This window comes from Ictidomys tridecemlineatus, chromosome 15 (assembly GCF_052094955.1).
Source record: "Ictidomys tridecemlineatus isolate mIctTri1 chromosome 15, mIctTri1.hap1, whole genome shotgun sequence".
Lineage (NCBI taxonomy): Eukaryota > Metazoa > Chordata > Mammalia > Rodentia > Sciuridae > Ictidomys > Ictidomys tridecemlineatus.
This window is the reverse complement of record NC_135491.1, coordinates 57,224,290-57,241,994: the sequence shown is the minus strand read 5'-3', so window position 1 is coordinate 57,241,994 and position 17,705 is coordinate 57,224,290. Positions and strand designations below refer to the sequence as shown.

Sequence of the window (17,705 nt, the reverse complement as noted above, 5' to 3'; positions counted from 1 at the left end):
CAGGACAGAGAGGGCAGAAATGTTTGACCACAACACACAGGTGGCAGAAAACATGACATTTCCCAGGACACAGGGTGGCTATGAGGAGCAGTGGTATGTTGAAGCTACACATTCTTGTCACAGAAGAACCTAATAGAATCTTAAATTTTTCTGGGAGCATTTGCCCTTATTTGAATTGTTCATTTAAAAGTATTTCTCTCCCCCCGTTTTTATGTGTGTCTCAATTTAGCACTCTGAATAACCCTGCTGATCAGATGGATGTGATTGGAGTGGGTGGCATTGACTTTGAAGATAACATCGCCCGCTTTTCTTCCAGGGGAATGACCACCTGGGTATGCTTTTTTATTAGTCTAATGTGGCCCAAGGAGCCTTTGGTCTGAATGCTTTGTGGGTGCACAGGTAGAGAGCAGCTTGTGAGGCAGATCCTCAGATCCGCAAATCCAGCAGCCAGGGCTGTTGGGGTGGGCGCTTCATGAAGACAAGAGACCTGGCCCCTCTGGCGCCTGCCACCTCAGTTTGACAAGTCCTGAGCTGCTGCAAAGTCCAGGGGCGGTTTCCGAGTGGTATTCCCCAGTTCCTCTTCTTTTTAACTTACTTTCATGTAGCTCACTCTTAGGTGAGTTGGATTCGTGCCTGCTTATTCTGACTAGTAGGAAGGAAAGCAGTTCTCCTTAGGACGAGGTGAGAAGATATTTTTCTTTAGGCCTTAAGAAGTCGAAGCTAGTAGCAGCTTAATAGCAACTTTGCTAATAAAATAATTATGAAATAGTTATGTTTGTATACAAACCAAAGTGGTTCCAGCAGGTTAATAGCTCAGCCGTGAGGGGTTTGACTCTGCAGCTGACCGAGCCTCCGTCACCTGGAGCGGCACTCGGGCTTTAGCCTTGCAGTGCCTGGGCAGCATCTCCCCCTAATGCTCTTTGGGGACAGGCCATCTCTTGGTGTCCTCACTTGACATGTGCTGTGCTGGAGGTCTCAGATAAGGCCCTGGGGGGACTCACCACTTGCTGGGAACGCTTGTCCCCACCAGCAGCTCCATGTAGGACAGCCCTCCACTTGAGCCTTCATGCCTGGACAGTGCTACCACACTGGTGCCCCTTCCTTCTGGTGCTTCGCCACAGGCACTTGATGCCTCCCCCTCGAGTGGTCCATTGACTTGGCGCTGCCCTCTGGTGGATCCCACTTTGAAGGTCAGACGGTGCTGTGCTGTGCGTCCTCACCTATGTGTCTTGGCACGTCCTGTGTGTGGTCAGAGGCCAGCAACAGTCACCTGCCGGCCTCAGCCCCACCTTGTTTTCCCTGAGCTGTGATGTGCTATCACAGCCTTGGCCTTTGCAAGAGGCTCGCTTTTCACTGGCCTTTGAGAAATATTCCTGAGTTCTTTCTGAGCTATGGCGGTTGACGTCACCCAGTGCCCCTTGCCAGTGGACTGCTCCTTACCGTGGACTGCAGGCAGTTTTCCATTTCAGAGTACAGACTCGCCAACAGAGTACACAGTCCTGTTGTGCTCCGACTTTGTCCCAGTTTGCATGAAGCTTAAGAGTACTTCCTTAAACTCTTATTTAGGTCAGTCACCCAGTATCTTGATCATCCTAAATGGGTTCTTATCCCCTGTGGAAATATCTAGTCGTAACTGTACTTTTTTCCTTCTGCAAAAGTTTTTTTTTTTCTTTCCCTTAACTTTTAATTTTAATTTTGTCATTCTAACAACTTTCTAATTTTTAATTTATCTAGAGATAAAGCAATTTCCAGTTTCTAGTTTTAGCAATAAATCAGTGCCTAGCTTCTGGTCCTGCATCTTATCAAAACTAAAGTTTTTATTTTTTCATTTTTTTAAATTATTTTAGCCTTTATGTCCTACTGGTTGTTATAAAACATACTAACAAATACTTTATTTTCTACATTACCACCCCAAGCCAGTACCTCCCTCAGGTGGCACTGTTGAGTCCCCGTTTTCTGTTCTGATTTTACTTGCCATCGCTCCTACTCGCCTGAGTGCCAGCTTGGATGGTGCAGAAACTGAGCTCCTCTTGTTTGTAGGAACTTCCAGGAGGCTACGGTCGTGTGAAACCTGACGTTGTCACCTATGGTGCTGGAGTGCGGGGTTCTGGTGTGAAAGGGGGGTGCCGGGCCCTCTCAGGGACCAGCGTGGCCTCTCCAGTGGTGGCAGGTGCTGTCACCTTATTAGTGAGGTGAGTATTGGGGAGCATAGGCAAGAGCGTCTTCCTCGGGATTGGTACACAGGTGGCAGAGTGGACGCGAGGCCTGTGCCTGACTGGGTCTGAGGTCTCTGTTCCTTCCTCTCTGTACCGGAGATGGTTGCCTCCTATGAGGACTGGGTGATGTCTGTGCTCGCGCAGTGTAAGCTGGGGGAAGGTGCTGGGCACCCCACAGGGTGAGTGGCTCTTCCCTCTAATGAGCATGATTTTAATGCTTTTGTGCCCAGCTAGGCAGGGAATCAAGTCAGCTCCTTTCCTGCTTGCCTCTGCATCCTAGGGGATTTGCCTTCAAAGAGTTAAATACATCTTACCATGTGTCTTTAAGGCATTCAGAGTGATATGATGGGACACATACAGAGGCAAAGAGTTTCTCTAGGGAGGCATTATCCCACATCCATCTTGTATAGTACTTTGTGTGTGTGAATTCCCTTTTAACATGCTCTTAGCGAGTCGTTGTTGGCCAGCCAGGGGCTGGCGTCAGCCCTGCTTTGTGAGAGGTGGGTGTTTATGCTGCTAGGCCCCCGACTCTCTGAGTCTTGGGCCCTTTTGGGGAAGCTCAGTCATGCATCCTCACTTTGCAGAGGACGACAGTGGATGGAGCTCTCAAGCACAGGCGTCCAGAGTCAGTAGCACGCACGCTCTGCCTTTCAGTCAGCACCTTGTTCTCCAGGTCGTAAAAAGATGCCTTTGGCGTTAGCTTTCATTTTGTCATTGTACATTCCCTCAAAAAAATCTTAGTTTTTCTGTCTAACTGAAGTCTTAGTGAGGTACTGTGTCAGCAAAAAAAACTCGACATATTTGAAATTTCTCTTCATTTAAAAATTAAAACAGATAAATGATAGTAAGTGCTTTCATACTTAAAATTATATTTAGCTGGGTATGGTGGTGCACACCTGTAATCCCAGTGACATGGGAGGCTGAGGCAGAAGGATCACAAGTTCAAAACCAGCCTCAGCAATTTAGTGAGGCCCTAAGCAACTTAGCAAGACTCTTACTCAAAATAAAAAATGAAAAGGACTGAGGATGTGGCTCACTGGTTAAGTGCCCTGAGTGTTGTTTAATCCCTGGTATTTAAAAAAAAAAAAAAAATCTTGAAAGGTAAGGGAATTGCATGTTGATTTTGGCATCTAATGCAGTGGATTATTTTGTCCAGCATTGTAATTCATTGTAGTTCTTGACAAAGGTAGGTATCTGCCTCTTGCCTTTGTCCTCCCTTGCAGGTCAGCCAGATTCTTGAAGATGTTGATATTGGCTAGAGTAATCTTTGGGAACATCCCTGTCCTTGCTAGAAAAGTTGTCATTTTCTTCCAGGTGTGCCCTGCCCCATAGAATGCAGAGGGAAACAAGGGGGTGGGCTGGGGCTCACCCGCTCACTCATACTGTAGTGTCTGCCGAGTGGAGGGGCTTCAGCAAGCACTCCTGTTTGTAGTCCTGTGGGGTCGGGAAGCAGGAAACCTGGCCCGGCTCTGCCCCTCCCCGTGGGCTTAGCAGGAAGCGAGGGCCACAGCTGCAGTGGGGAGCCCTCCATCACTCTGCAGGGTTCCAGCTTGAAGGAGACCTACCACTCTTCTCACCTGGAGCAGGTAAAAGTGCCACAGTGAGGGCTCAGAAATAGCTCGTGGTGGTGGCCATGCCACAGGAAAGTGCAGCCTCACCCTTGGTTTAGCTTTATGGCAGGAAAAGGAGAAGGAGGAGGACTGGCTTGTACTGTGAATATCCTTTTATTCTGTCGTTAAGAACTAATCCTACAGGATTTTCACACTTCTCCTGTCAGGTTTCCCACTTAGAAAACCTGCCTAGACTCCAGTGCAACCACCAACATGTAAAAATATTGAGGGACTTAGAAGAGATGGTTTCCTTTGTGCCCACTGATGTTTTCCCCCTCAGTGTGGGGATTGAATTTTACCTATATATAGCACCTACACGCACAAACTGAACGCCTCAGTGCTAGAGTTGGCTGGGCTCCTCGCCAGGCAGAGCAGGGCTGAAGTTGCTCAGATGCATCCTGAGTGAAAGCTGAAGGGCCTGAGGTCTGCGTGTTCTACATAACCTTATGCACCAGGTGATCATCCTACAGGGGCCTCCAGATCTGCAAACAGGAAGGCCAGGGTCAGCCATGGAGGCGGTGGTCTTCACTCAGCCCACGCCTCCTGCTTGTCCTTGCGTTGCAGGGCCTCCAACATCTACCTGTGTGCCTTTTCTCCTTCCAGCCAGCTGAGGTCTCAGGTTGTCTTCTCCCTGGGCCAGCAGACCTCCCTTCCCCTGAGAGCCAGTACCTTTTTGATATTCTTGCTTCCTGCAACCGGTGTGATTGACTTGGTTAATTTATTGGGGGAAATAAGCATTAATTACTCTTAAATTTAGCCCAAACAGGCCCTGGCCCATAAGTCACTGAGTAGAGTGGCAGGGGTTAGGGTGTTTGGTCCTGAGGCCACTGTGGCAGTTGAGTGTGATAGTCTCATCTCATGTAGTCTCTGTCAGTGATGCTCCTGTTACATGGAAAACAAGGCTGGGGCCTCACATGTGCGGGCTAAGGTTAGTCTGATTTTCATTCTTCTGCTGAGAGGAACTGAACCCATACTTTATTTTCTCACCAGCACAGTACAGAAGCGCGAGCTGGTGAATCCTGCCAGCATGAAGCAGGCCCTCATCGCATCGGCCCGGAGGCTTCCTGGGGTCAACATGTTTGAGCAAGGCCATGGCAAGCTGGACCTGCTCAGGGCCTATCAGATCCTCAACAGCTACAGACCGCAGGCCAGGTCAGTCAGCATCTGCCGCCCAGAGGCCTTCCTCTCCTTCACTGGGCTCTTGGGCTTTTCCTCTGCACAGAACACTAGCCTCGAAACCCAGCACTGGTTGCACACTCTGTGAGGCCATGCTGCTGCTAGGGTGCTGGCAGCAGAGTTTGTGACACTGTCACCTAACTGCAGTTCTGGTGTCTGTAATATAAATACTAGTGATGTTGCATCCACACGGTGGACAGCTTAGCCGATCATAGTGCAACTATAGACACTGATCCCTCACCACAGGGTGGACGAGTGTGGGCACCACTCTCGTTGCACAGCTTCCTCCTCACCTTCCTCACTGGCTCCGGGTCCAGACCCATGTGGGTGTGTTGTGTAGGTCTCTCCACCTCACAGGTCGTGACTTTGACTCCTCCAGAGTACTAGTGCTGACTTTGTGCGCTGTTTCTTGAGGTGGGTTTATCTGATGTCTTCAGAAAGGCTTAAGGTTATTTGTTTTTTACCCTCTGTATTTTAGATTTTTGAGTTTCACCACTAGCACAGAAAACCCCATTCCTCACCTAGCTCTCCTTAATGTTGACATGCCACATAAACAGCACAGCCCCCAAGGCCTGCACAGGCACACGGACAGAGTGTGGTAGACCAATGAGCTGATGTGGTACTACGAGTCTTGCTTATTGTCCCATGCAGGCCCTCTGTTGGGTCTGGGCTCCCAGGTTGCACTTGGTCGTCATGTCACCTGTGTCTCTGAGAATCACTGTCCCTAGCCCCCTCTTATTTATTCAGTTACCTATATCAGTATGGATGCTTGGAGGTGTTTTCTCAGATATAATCCATTGATGTATATGTATCAATGATTATAATCCATTGATACTATAGTTTTGTTTGTTCAGATTGCTCCAGATATGGCTGGTGGTAGCTGCTTTCAGTGTGTCTGTGTCTCCTTGGCGTATGTCTCCATCTTGTTTTCATTTTGGCAGTGGACATCCCATCATGCATTTCCACACTCCAGCATGGTGACAGTTCTTTACTTCAGTAAGAGGATGGTATTTGGAAGACCAAGGGCCAGCCAGGGCGTGCACGTGTATGCAGACACCATCTGTGTGTATAGTGGAAACGTGTTTGTGCTGTTTCCTGACTCTACCCAACGCTCGAGTGCTTCTTAGCCTTCCCTTTCTGGTTCATTACCCCTTCCTCCCACAGTGAGAAGCCTGGCTCTCTTACACAGTTGTACTGATGTGTTTGCTGAGTCCTAGTAGGCACGCATTGAATGGTTTTAAAAAGAATTACTGACCCATATCTTGTAACTAACTAGAGTACAGTCCTTGTATATGGTGCATTTTAACTTCACCCTTACAGAATTGGGTCAAGCGGTTTTCCAGGGTTACTTAGGTCTTTGCTGTTCAGGCACATTGTAGCATTTGGGTTCCTTTATTTTTTTTAAAATCGATATTTTTTTTAATTAAAAAAATTTGTAGATGGACAGAATGCCTTTATTTTATTTATTTTTACGTGGTGCTGATGATCAAACCTCTTGCGTGCTAGGTGAGCGCTCTGCTGCTGAGCTACAGCCTCAGCCTTTAGGTTTCTTTTGGATTTCCCCAACTCCCACCTCCTGGTTGATTTCAGCAAGCGGCTGGGCATGTGAAGCAGTACCATATCCTTCCCTCTTCCACACACCCCTGTAACAGACAGGCAGAGTTTTGTTCCTTCTTCAACCCCTTTTGCACAAGTGAGCAGGTGAGTAGAAGAGCAGCAGTGTCACAGTGTCTTGTCACTTTTCCACCTCCTAGGATCCTGGAAAGCGCTGCCATCTCTTGGTTTCCAGCTTGCGCCCTGACAGCAGTGCCATGTGACTGTGCCATTTTCAATGCAACACTCACCTGTGCACGGGTCAGAGTCAGGTGTAGAGGTAGCTTTGTTAGAATGTTTGTCTCTGCTTTTGTTTTGTATGTGGTTTTTTGTACTGGAGATTGAACCCAAGGGTGCTTTATAACTGAGCTATATCCCCATCCTTTTTTTTTTTTTTTTTTGAGACAGGGTCTCATTAAGTTTCGGAGGCTGGCTTAGAATTTGCAGACCTCCTGCCTCATTCTCCTCAGTCGCTGGGATTACAGGCAGGTGCCAGATTATTCCACCAGCAGTGAGAGAATTCCCAAAGCTTCACGTTGGTTACTGTTTGCCCATCTGACAGATGAGTGGTGACTCCCCAGAGTTGTTTTAATACGCAGTTGTTTGGTTAGGAGTAAGGGACATTAAATCAAGTCTGTGCTCAGGGCATTTCTCCATCTTCCTTTCGAATTGTCATTCATTTCTCTTCCTATTGTTCTGAGGCTGTGTTGTTCCCTCCATTTTTAAGTCCTTTATTAGAGATAGTGACCCTTGGTCAGTGATACATGTCACAGATCTGTCTCCCAGTTTATTGGGATTTTGTTTTTGAATTTACATAAGGGTTTTTTATTTTTTTTTGCCATGTTGGTAATTTTTTTTTGGTTGGGAGTGGGGGGCGGCTTTAAAAAATATTGTTATGCATTGCAATTATACCTAATAGTGGGGTTCATTGTGACAGGTTCTTGTGTGCATGTGACATAACTTGCCCCATTTCATTCCCCAGTACTTCCCCTTTCCCTCCTTTCCTCCCTCTCTGGTTTTTACAGTGCTGGAGATTGAACCCAGGGCTTCAAATATGCTAGCAAGTTCTCTACCCCTGAGCGCATCCCCACACCACCCCATACTCATACTTATGTGTATGTGTGTGTCTGTGTATATAGGCGCACATTTTTAAAATACCTACATATGTCTATTTTTGTTTTTGTTTTTTGAAATGGGGTCTCGCTAAGTTGCTCAGTCTGGACTTAAACTTGACAGTCCTCCTAGTCTAGTCTCTTGAGTAACTGTAATTACAGGTGTGTACCACCACAGGTGGCTGGTTTTTCTTATGTTTTTTCTTAGTCAGATTTGTTAGTGTTTTGAATTGCTGCTGCCCCTGACCTTGAGTCCCTTTTCTTTATTGAGTGAAAGGGAATCTTGCCCATCTTCTGATACTTGTTTGCTTTCTTCTATTTACTTGAGAGTCCCTGATCCATTTGGAGTCTGTTGTACGTTTTGTGACATGCAGATCTAATTGTGTCTTTTGCCAAGTGTCCAACCACTTGTTGCAGGTCCATTTGTTAAAGAGTTCACCCTGTGTCAGGGATTTGAGGTGCTGTCTTCCTCATGTTGTAAACTGATGTGACTGGCATGCCCCTGGGCTCGCTCCTTCCACCCTCCGGCCCCTCCCCACCATCCGGTGGTGAAGACTTTCCAGTTCACTTCAGGGCCTGGTTCCTAGTGGTGTGTTCACCTTTTTCTTGGCTTTTCTTGAATGCTTTGTTCCTTCATGTGAATTTTCATATCGCCTTATCAAAATCCATAGCAGAAGCTTGTTGGCACTTTGGATTTTATCAAGTTTTAAATGAACCGAGAAGTGATATTTTTTGATGCTGAATAATTTTGTCTGAGGGCAGAGGATGTCTCTGTTCATTCAAGGCTTGTGTGTCTTCTGGGTTTGCAGCTGTCTGCCCATAGGTTTTGCACATTTTTTGGTAAGTTCAAGTATTTAAGCTTTTTGTTATTATATCCTCTAACTGTGGTTTTTATTCCTTCATGTTAATTTTATGTTCTGCTTTCCTGTGAATTACTGTTTGAATCAGTTTCACTATTGATTCTCTCGGGTCTGCCAGGCACACTGACACACCATGGAGTAGAGACGGTCGTCTGTCTTCCTCAGCCAGTCCACAGCCTGTTAGGGTTTCTTCTGGCACCTTTCACTGCTAATACCTCCGGCAGAGGTTACATCTCACTGGAGACTGTTGTCTCCCTGTGTTGTTGTTGTCAGTGGAAATGCCTCGTATCCCTCCATCAAGTAAGATGCTGGCTTTCTGATCAGGGTTGTGCCTCAGTTATGGTAGAACATCCCATCACTTGTTTTTTCTTGAGTGTTTTTTGTCAGGACTATGCATTGAGTGCTGTAGGCTTTTCCAGCATCTATAAAGGAATCTTTATGAATAGTTTAGAACTACTAATCTGGCTTGTGATATTAATGACTTCCTAATACCAAACCAGTCTCACACTCCTAAAATAAATCCCGCTGCATTTTTATAATATTATTCTCTTAATGTGGTGTTGAATTCTGTTGGCTAATAACAGTTTCTTAGTTGGATTTTATTAGTTGGCTTACACTGTTTACAGAGCATAGGTGCCAGTGAAGTTCACAAGCATGTCAGCTAGAGCAGGCACTCTGCTGACTCGTGCGATTGTAGCCATGTGGCCAGCCATCAGGATTTTTGGAATTAAGTGGTATCTGTTTTAAATGACTGAAAGTGACACATGCAGATTATAACTGCCTATGAAACTCATAGTATCCCTAAAGACATTGTTTGGATTTGTCTTGGCTTTGTATTTACTGGGCCCAGATAATCTTTTTTACAGTGAGCTGATAAAGCCCTGTTTGTGTGGTTGACCTTTGAGCTAGGTAGCCATCCTTAGATGGAGAAGCTGAGCAGAGCCCGTGCCGCCACACACCGTGCAGCTCCATAGGCAGGTCCACAAACACCTGACCTTCCAGGGAGGTCATCTTGGGTCATTTCTGAAGCACTGGCTTCCTGCCATCCTCTTACCTGTGCATAGGTGACACTGGTTCTGTGCTAGGAGTGGCGCTGACCCTGCACAGGTTCATTCCAGGTGAGGGGACTGGGAAACAGGCAGAAGCACAGGAGCACTCGTGCAGCAGTTCCCTCCAGGCCCCAGTGCCACGCCAGCTCAGATTTTGCCAGCAGTGCAGCAAGGATGCAGAGGACACGTGTGAGGGAAAGGGACATCTCGGATCAGGGAGTCTGCAGAAATCCAGCTTGGCCTTCCTAAGCTCCTCCTCCTGGCCTGCCCCCCAGGCCAGGTCTTAGAGAGTCGCCCCCGCCCCAGTAGCCAAGTGCATCCACTGTGTACACATTTCTTCCTGGGAAGCCCCCTTGAGATTCGAATCCAAGGTTTCCTTTGGGGCCGGTCACACACTCTTCTCTGCCAGCCGATCGTACGACAGTCCAGCAGGCCTCACAGCAGCCTCAGCAACACAGCCAGGTCCCAGAAGCCAGCCAGGGCGGTGCTGCAGGCAGGTCCTCTACTGTGTCCTGTCCGCCTCTGCTTCCCCTCCACTCTCTAGTGTGGTCTCTCTAACCCTCTTCCCTTGTTTCAGTTTGAGCCCCAGCTACATCGACCTGACTGAGTGTCCCTACATGTGGCCCTATTGCTCCCAGCCCATCTACTATGGAGGAATGCCGACCATTGTTAACGTCACCATCCTCAACGGCATGGGAGTCACAGGAAGAATCGTGGATAAGGTGAAACTTCTCTCTGACTTGGTGATGACTTAGACAGGGCCCAGGCCTTGAGCTCTTAGTTTTCTCTTTCGAAGTTAAGAAAGGAAAGATACTCTTCACCTGTCTCAGGTGACAAAGCTATCACAGGTAGTGATTTGCCAGACCCTAAGTCTTTGCAGGAAGTCAGAACATAAAAGAAACAAATTTCCCTTTTTTCCTCTGAGTTTGGCTCCTGTAATTTACAGGCACACTTGTGATTATTTTATTCCTTAATGAGCATAAGTGAGCCTTCCTATTTAGAATGTATGGTCTTTATTTTGAGTTTTGCTTTTATAACATTTTGACTCTTTCCTGTGTCGACATTATCACAATAAGGGACAAGGAAAAGAGCAGAGCCCTCCCTTCCAGCCCCAGTGCACTAGCAGCCACTGTTGAGGGCCCTCTTCCCTAGCCCTTGTCGGAAGTGCATATTTTCATGACCTTTGAATGGTAGGCAAACATTTCCTTCTTGAAGTGTACCAGTATACTTTCAATGCTTGTTTGGCATTATCTCAAGTTTGTAGACTATAATTTGTTCACCGTTTCCCCTTGGGGGATAGTAGGAAGCCTTCAGCTGTAAATATTTCACTGTCTTTGCATGTACGCTTTTCTTTCCTCCTGAATTATTTTCTTAACATAAACTCCCTGGATTGGAATTTTGAATCAGAGGGTGTGAACATTATTATAGTTCTTGGCACATGTAACCACATCCTTTCCAAGAGTTCCACTGGCTTAGATTGCTGCTCATGGCATTAAGGGGAGGATGTTTCTCCTGTGCCTGCAACTGGTGGTACATGTTTTTATTTTTGCATTTCATGAGTTTTAAAAGTTGATATATAATTATATACCATAAAGTTTACCCTTTTAAATTATGCATTTTGGTGGGTTTTAGTATTTTCACAAGGTTGTACCAATATCTCATTCTAGAACATGCCCATCACTCCATAAAGAAATTGTGCCATGGGCCGGGGTTGTGGCTTAGTGGTAGAGTGCTTACCTAGCATTCATGAGGCACTGGGTTCGATCCCCAGCACCACATAAAAATAAAAACAAATAAAATGAAGGTATTGTGTCCATCTACAACTAAAAAAATATGAAAAAAGAAACTGCCAGCCAGGTGCAATGGGCATGCTTGTCATCCTAGTGACTGGGGAGGTGGAGGCTGGAGGATCAAGTTCAAGGCTAGCCTCAGCAGCTTAGCAAGGCCCTGTCTCAAAAAGTAAAAAGGGCTGGAGATATGGCCAGTGGTAGAGTACCCTTGGGTTTAATCCCCAGTACCAAAAACAAACAAAACCCCAAAACAACAAAGCCTTACCCATTAGCAGTCACTCCCTGCTGCCTCACCTCAGCCTCCAGGCAGCCAGCCTCAGTTTACCCACAGTTGAATGCAGCTTGTAGCACTGCCTTTCCCTGAGGGGCTTCTTTGAGCTTGTTTTCAAGGTTCCTGGTGGGCAGGGCCCCATTCCCTTTCAGGGCTGATCAGTGCTCTGGTGTGTGTGTACCCACTGCCCATCTGTTGGAATGGGTGTGCCTTGGCTTCCTAGGTGGCGCGGTTTCCACTTGACATTCTGAAGGGATGCTGTGCATGAGGCACTTCTCAGCCGTTCCCGAGGTGGAACTCTCGGGTATATTTGCTGATTTATTTCCTTTGAGCATTGCTTCTTCATTTCCTTGGCCTATTTTTCTACTGGAATTGGGATTTCCCTTGTCAGTCTTAGCAGGTCTTCCTGTTGTGGAGAACATGTGGGAAGTCCTGCCTGGCTGCACTTTAGTATTCCTTATTGTGGTGGGGTTTTATTTGTTTGTTTTTGCTTCTGTAAGTTTTTTATTTTGATTTAGTTGAATTTTCATCTTTTGTGATTGCTTCTGTTTCAAAGATTAGAAACTCACACCTCCAGAGAGATAAAATTTCAATTTTAAGTTTGTTCTGATTTTCCTTTAATGTGATTGCTAAATTTTCGTCTGTGTTAATTTACATGTGCTAGGAGAGATGGAAGAAAGTTACCTTTTCTCATTTGCTGGCCAGGGACCCCAAGAGCATTCACAAGTCCCTTTCTTCCTCACATTCTGTGATGCTCTAGCTGGCAAATAATTTTCTTTTCGAGAATTCTTTTAAAATGCCAATGGACGTGGGCTTCATTCTTGCTCTGTGGAACAGGAGGAAGATGAGTGGTTTGGGTTTGTAGAAACCTGGCTGGTAGAGGAGCAGGTGCTTGTGTCTTCCAGGTGGTTGCCTCCTGCCTCCTGCTGTGCCTCCTCCCACCCCCGAGGGACAGCTGGGTAGTGGCCTTACAACTGCAGCACCCTTCTCCAGCTGCCCGTGCAGGCCATGGGGTGTGATTAGGGTGCTTGGCATCCTTGACTTTTGATTTCTCTGAATTGGTGTGATTCTTTTCGTGTGCAACAAATGAGTATCTAACCTGAAGGTGGAATGTTTTCATTATATAAATTCTCTAATCAGATCAAAGTTGTTTATCAAAGTTCTTTGATATGTGACCCCAGTTTTTATGTTTTTATTTTTTTATTTTTATCTTTTTTAAGAAATGAAAGAAGCAAGTTTTTCCCTTTATTAAGGACTAGAATATTTTGTGGAGCTACAAAGTGAGGAAAACTAAACACTGAACAGTAGAAAGACAGTAAATATACAGTGTTTTCCAACAAGCCATAAACTATTTTCTTTTTTTTTTTCAAAGAGAGAGTGAGAGAGGAGAGAGAGAATTTTTAATATTTATTTTTTAGTTCTTGGCGGACACAACATCTTTGTTGGTATGTGGTGCTGAGGATCGAACCCGGGCCGCACGAATGCCAGGCGAGTGCGCTACCGCTTGAGCCACATCCCCAGCCCCATAAACTATTTTTAACATTAATTTTTCATTTATTTCTTTAAAAATACATTCAAATATATTTTTAAAATCAGAAAATTCAAAAAGAAAAAAATGAACTCTCCCTAGTATACCTTGAGGAAGCTTGTTTCTCTGAAAAGAGGCACCTGGACTTCATCTCTTTCCTGTTATGTAAATATTTATAAGCAGGCAACAGCCAATTATGTGTTTTGTATTCCTTTCTATAACACAATTAGTTTATGTTGCTTTTTAAGTGAAATTTAAATACACTTTAGATACCAGTACATATCAACCCACTTTGGACTCACCCATTCTTTAACAAGTTTAATTAAATCCAATGGGATGGATATAACTATGGAAATATCTTTAAGTAACAAGCAAAATGGCCCCTTTACTGGACCTTTTGTTTGTTAAAAACAAAACAAAACACTGGAATCTAAAATATTAGACATGCAGCATGGGGTCTTACAGGCAAAGTTACTGGGTCAAGAGGTGAACATCTAAGTAATTTTGATACAATTTGCAAAAATGGTTTCTGCATCTTACTAGCAGAAGTGGTGGTATGAAAGTGTCCTGAGAGCATTAACCCCTTCCTGAAATGTGGGGGAAGGAGAATGGGAAGGAGGCTGTATCCTGTCCTGGACTGCAGCACTGTCCCCTGTTTTTATATGGTGGGGAAAAGTCTCCATAAATTGGAGACTCCAAAATAGTGGTTTCTGGACTTTCTACTGCATATCTTCCAGACCCACAGGCTGCTTCTCTGTTCATTAATTTCATTTTGCCTAATTAAGTGAAGTATTTCTCAAAAGCCAATGGATAATGTAGGAGTGGAGGTCTGTCTGTCTGTCTGTCTGTCTGTCTGTCTGTCTGTCTGTCTGTCTCACTTCAGCCCCAGCCTGTCTCTTGTCCTGCAGCCTGACTGGCAGCCCTACTTACCGCAGAATGGAGACAACATTGAAGTCGCTTTCTCTTACTCCTCGGTGTTATGGCCTTGGTCAGGCTACCTGGCCATCTCCATCTCTGTGACGAAGAAGGCAGCTTCCTGGGAAGGTATCGCCCAGGGCCATGTCATGATCACCGTGGCGTCCCCAGCAGAGACAGAAGTAAGGACAGGCCAGGACATGGCACGTTTCTCTTTACCTTTTCCCATTCCCTGCCAGGAAGGGAGAAACCGGCATAATGCCCAGGGTCGCGGTTTCAAGTTCACAGGTAGGAGAGCCTCTAAGTTCAGAAACAGGGCTGTGATTCTCATGCCGCTGTGCCAGCAGAGAGACCTCGTGCTGGATTTCAGGCTCGAGAGGAGCACATCAGAATTGGGTCTTTCCGAGGAAGCAACATGGGCTCCTCCCCTCTAGTAGTTTTCAGGAACACCGTGCCTTCATTTTAATCTTCAGCCTTGGAGAGTTTGAGGGTATCAGCTGTGATACACGAATGTTGCCCCCGGTGTTTGTTGGTGCAGGTGGTCTTATTCAGACCACTTGGGTTAAACTGGTGCTAGAAAAACATTTTTGACCCTGAACACTTGATAGTTTTTCCTGGGATGGGATATTTCAAGGGTTTTTGTTTGTTTCTTTTGAAGTCAAAAAGTGGTGCAGAACAGACTTCAACGGTGAAACTCCCAGTGAAGGTGAAGATAATTCCTACACCTCCTCGGAGCAAGAGAGTCCTCTGGGATCAGTACCACAACCTCCGATACCCCCCTGGCTATTTCCCCAGGGACAACCTAAGGATGAAGAACGATCCTCTGGACTGGTAAGCAGCTCCCCAGCCCAGGTGCTCTTGGCACCTCCACCCTGTCCTTCCTTCCACACCAGGGCTGGGCACCTTGTTCCTACCACAGTTGAGGGTCCTAGTTATGCCCCAGGATACCTTTGTCTCCTTTAAAATGTTTACAAATACAGTTAAACAATTGCACAGTAAAAACTCAAGGTCATCCTCAGTTGCTTTTCCTTATCAGATTTCTCCCACTGAGTCAAGGGCAGACTAGATCTGAACCCTTTTAGGTTGCACCCCAGTCCTTTACACGTGGCCTTCTCTGTCCAGCTGAGTCCACATACTTGTTGATGCCTGCTAATGGTCCCCATGCTCCCCCGAATGCCATTCCCCATGTGGCAGACATGATCATTCTCTATAAACATGAACTGTCATGGTTTGCTTCAAACTCTCCAGTAACCAGCCACTCAGACTTGTTCACCTGGTCACACCCAAGTTCACATGGTATGACCTGCATAGCCCGCCCCTGGCCCCTTGTATATCCTTGCCTCACTCCTGATGCCCTGCAGAGCAGCTGAGCTGATCTTGGCCCAGGCTCACCTGCACATTAGTGTGAAGTGGAGGAGTTCGGCTCCATGGGGCAAGCTGGAGCCAGGAGAAGCATTCAGAGATCTGACCAGGTGACTTATAGGACTCACAGGATCATTTTGCCTTTTAGACTTGGGGGACTGAGACTGAGACAAGTAGTGGAGGATGAGGGGGCTGGCAGAGCGGTAGGGGCCTGTGGGCCTGCTGCGTGCAGGGCACTGTGGGCAGGTGGAGTCTGAGGGCCGAGGGGCCCAGGCGGGCCTGGGTTTGTCTGTGGGGTTTGGACAGACCGCGCACCCAGAGCACGCAGAGGGAAAGCGAGCATGTTTGGCGGGGTGGGGGGGGGCAAGGCGGCACCAGGCTAGCTGCGTGTTGTCATACCCTTGTCCTGTGCAGCTTGCGCCAGCTCTGTTTCCATGGCTGCATGCTCAGCTCACGGTCAGATACAGGTGGTGGCTAGCAATTTACACAAATACTACTGCCAAGGCAAGGCTTCATGCATATTTAAAAAAATTTCTTTGACTGTTTCTTTATTTCACTATCACTGCTCCGTGCCAGGCCCGTGACCTCCTCTCATTACCGTTGACTGCGTCATCGGCAGGTCTAGGATGGCTGAGGCGTGTGCCAGCTGCTGGCGCCTCAGGCCTCCTCCACTCAGGATGCTGGGGGCCTCCTGAGCTAACCCTGTGGCTGGACAGGTCTTGGTGGGAAGTGAAGGTGTTACTGCAGTGGCTTATTGCTTTTCAGGAATGGAGACCACATCCATACCAACTTCAGGGACATGTATCAGCACCTGAGAAGCATGGGCTACTTTGTGGAGGTCCTGGGCTCTCCCTTCACATGTTTTGACGCCACTCAGTATGGTGAGCAGCAGTGTGCTAGCCAGGCCTCTTCCCCTGGAGTCGTGTGTGCGTGTGTGACAGTGGACCTCAATTCCAGTGATAGGCAATAAAGGGGGCCTGGGGAGCAAGGCCAAGCGGGAGTGAGACTCTGAGTGACGAGCGGCACACTAGTGCTGAAGGGGGGAGGACAGGCATTTGTGGTCTTTTTGTTTTTAATTAAAAGAAATTCTAGCAGAGTTATTCCCCCCACCAGCAGTGTATTTTTATTCCACAAAAACCAGGCTGTCTCCCCTTGTGGAGGTAGCCCACATTCTCCCTGAGCGTGTGCTCCCTGCTTTCCTGACCACAGCCTTCTCACTGTGGAGAGTGCCCATGTTCTCCCCGGGTGTGCCTCCGAGATAAGCGCTGGGTGTTTCTCTGAAGAAGAAAGGCAAACCAAAGACCACACAGCTGGCTGCTCCCTGTGCGTGGTTGTGCCCTGATCTTTAGTTTCCATCTCCTCCCTGGTGGCATAGGTGTCATAGAACAAGCTGTTGCAAATCAGTAACTTGAGGCACGGCTCCAGGAAAACACCACATTTCCAAAACGTTGGTGTCCTGCTGTTCAGAAGTGACAGTTGTCGAATCTGGGCTTTGTTGCAGGGACTTTGCTGATGGTGGACAGTGAAGAAGAGTACTTCCCTGAGGAGATCGCCAAGTTGAGGAGGGACGTGGACAATGGCCTTTCGCTGGTTGTCTTCAGTGACTGGTACAACACTTCTGTTATGAGAAAAGTGAAGTTTTACGATGAGAACACAAGGTAATGATAGGAGCTGCTATTTGGATAGAAATTTGACATTTGGGGAATTGAACTCTGTCCTGTTACTGGTCTTTGTAGGTAGCAGAGTGTGGTGGGAAGAGCTCTCTGTAGGCACAGGAGCACGTGGCTGTAAAGTGAGAGGCTCATGGACCCCAGGTGCCCTTCTTGGAGGAGTTCCATCTTTCCTCTTGCTCTTGCATACTTGAGTTTTCGAGTTTCTATTTAGTTCTTTTCATCCTCCCATCTCTGTTGCGGAATATGCACATTTACATGTACCAAAGGAACTGTTATCTGAAGAGACCATCTAGTTAATTAGTTATTGATTGAGGATTCCTAGGATATTAGAAATATCCTTATATTTTTGAATTTTTTTTAATGTAACTCGTACTTTTTTTTTTTTTTTTTTTGGTAGTGCTGGGGATTGAACCCAGGGCCTTGTGCACACAAGGCAAGCACTCTACCAACTGAGCTATATCCCCAGCCTATGAGCTACTTTCTTACTGCTTTTGCCTCATTGATTCCAGCTTGGTCTAGGCTGAGCAGTTGTATGTGGTGCATTTTGATT

At 46.7% G+C, this 17,705-nt stretch overlaps 1 protein-coding gene and 1 non-coding gene across 3 annotated transcripts in view; one reads left to right on the top strand and one right to left on the bottom strand.

The window, feature by feature from the left end:
• Positions 1-17,705, top strand: part of Mbtps1 (membrane bound transcription factor peptidase, site 1) — a 54,985-nt gene that overhangs the window by 25,025 nt on the left and 12,255 nt on the right. For both annotated transcript variants that reach the window (XM_005335459.5, XM_040279997.2), the window contains exons 9-16: positions 230-332; positions 2,041-2,192; positions 4,817-4,978; positions 10,194-10,338; positions 14,114-14,302; positions 14,779-14,951; positions 16,248-16,363; positions 16,984-17,140. In XM_005335459.5, coding sequence (XP_005335516.1) covers positions 230-332; positions 2,041-2,192; positions 4,817-4,978; positions 10,194-10,338; positions 14,114-14,302; positions 14,779-14,951; positions 16,248-16,363; positions 16,984-17,140 — 1,197 coding nt within the window. The remainder of the gene's footprint in view (positions 1-229; positions 333-2,040; positions 2,193-4,816; positions 4,979-10,193; positions 10,339-14,113; positions 14,303-14,778; positions 14,952-16,247; positions 16,364-16,983; positions 17,141-17,705) is intronic.
• Trnat-ugu (transfer RNA threonine (anticodon UGU)) lies at positions 17,547-17,619 on the bottom strand. Its single transcript has one exon. It is a non-coding gene; the product is annotated as a tRNA-Thr (tRNA).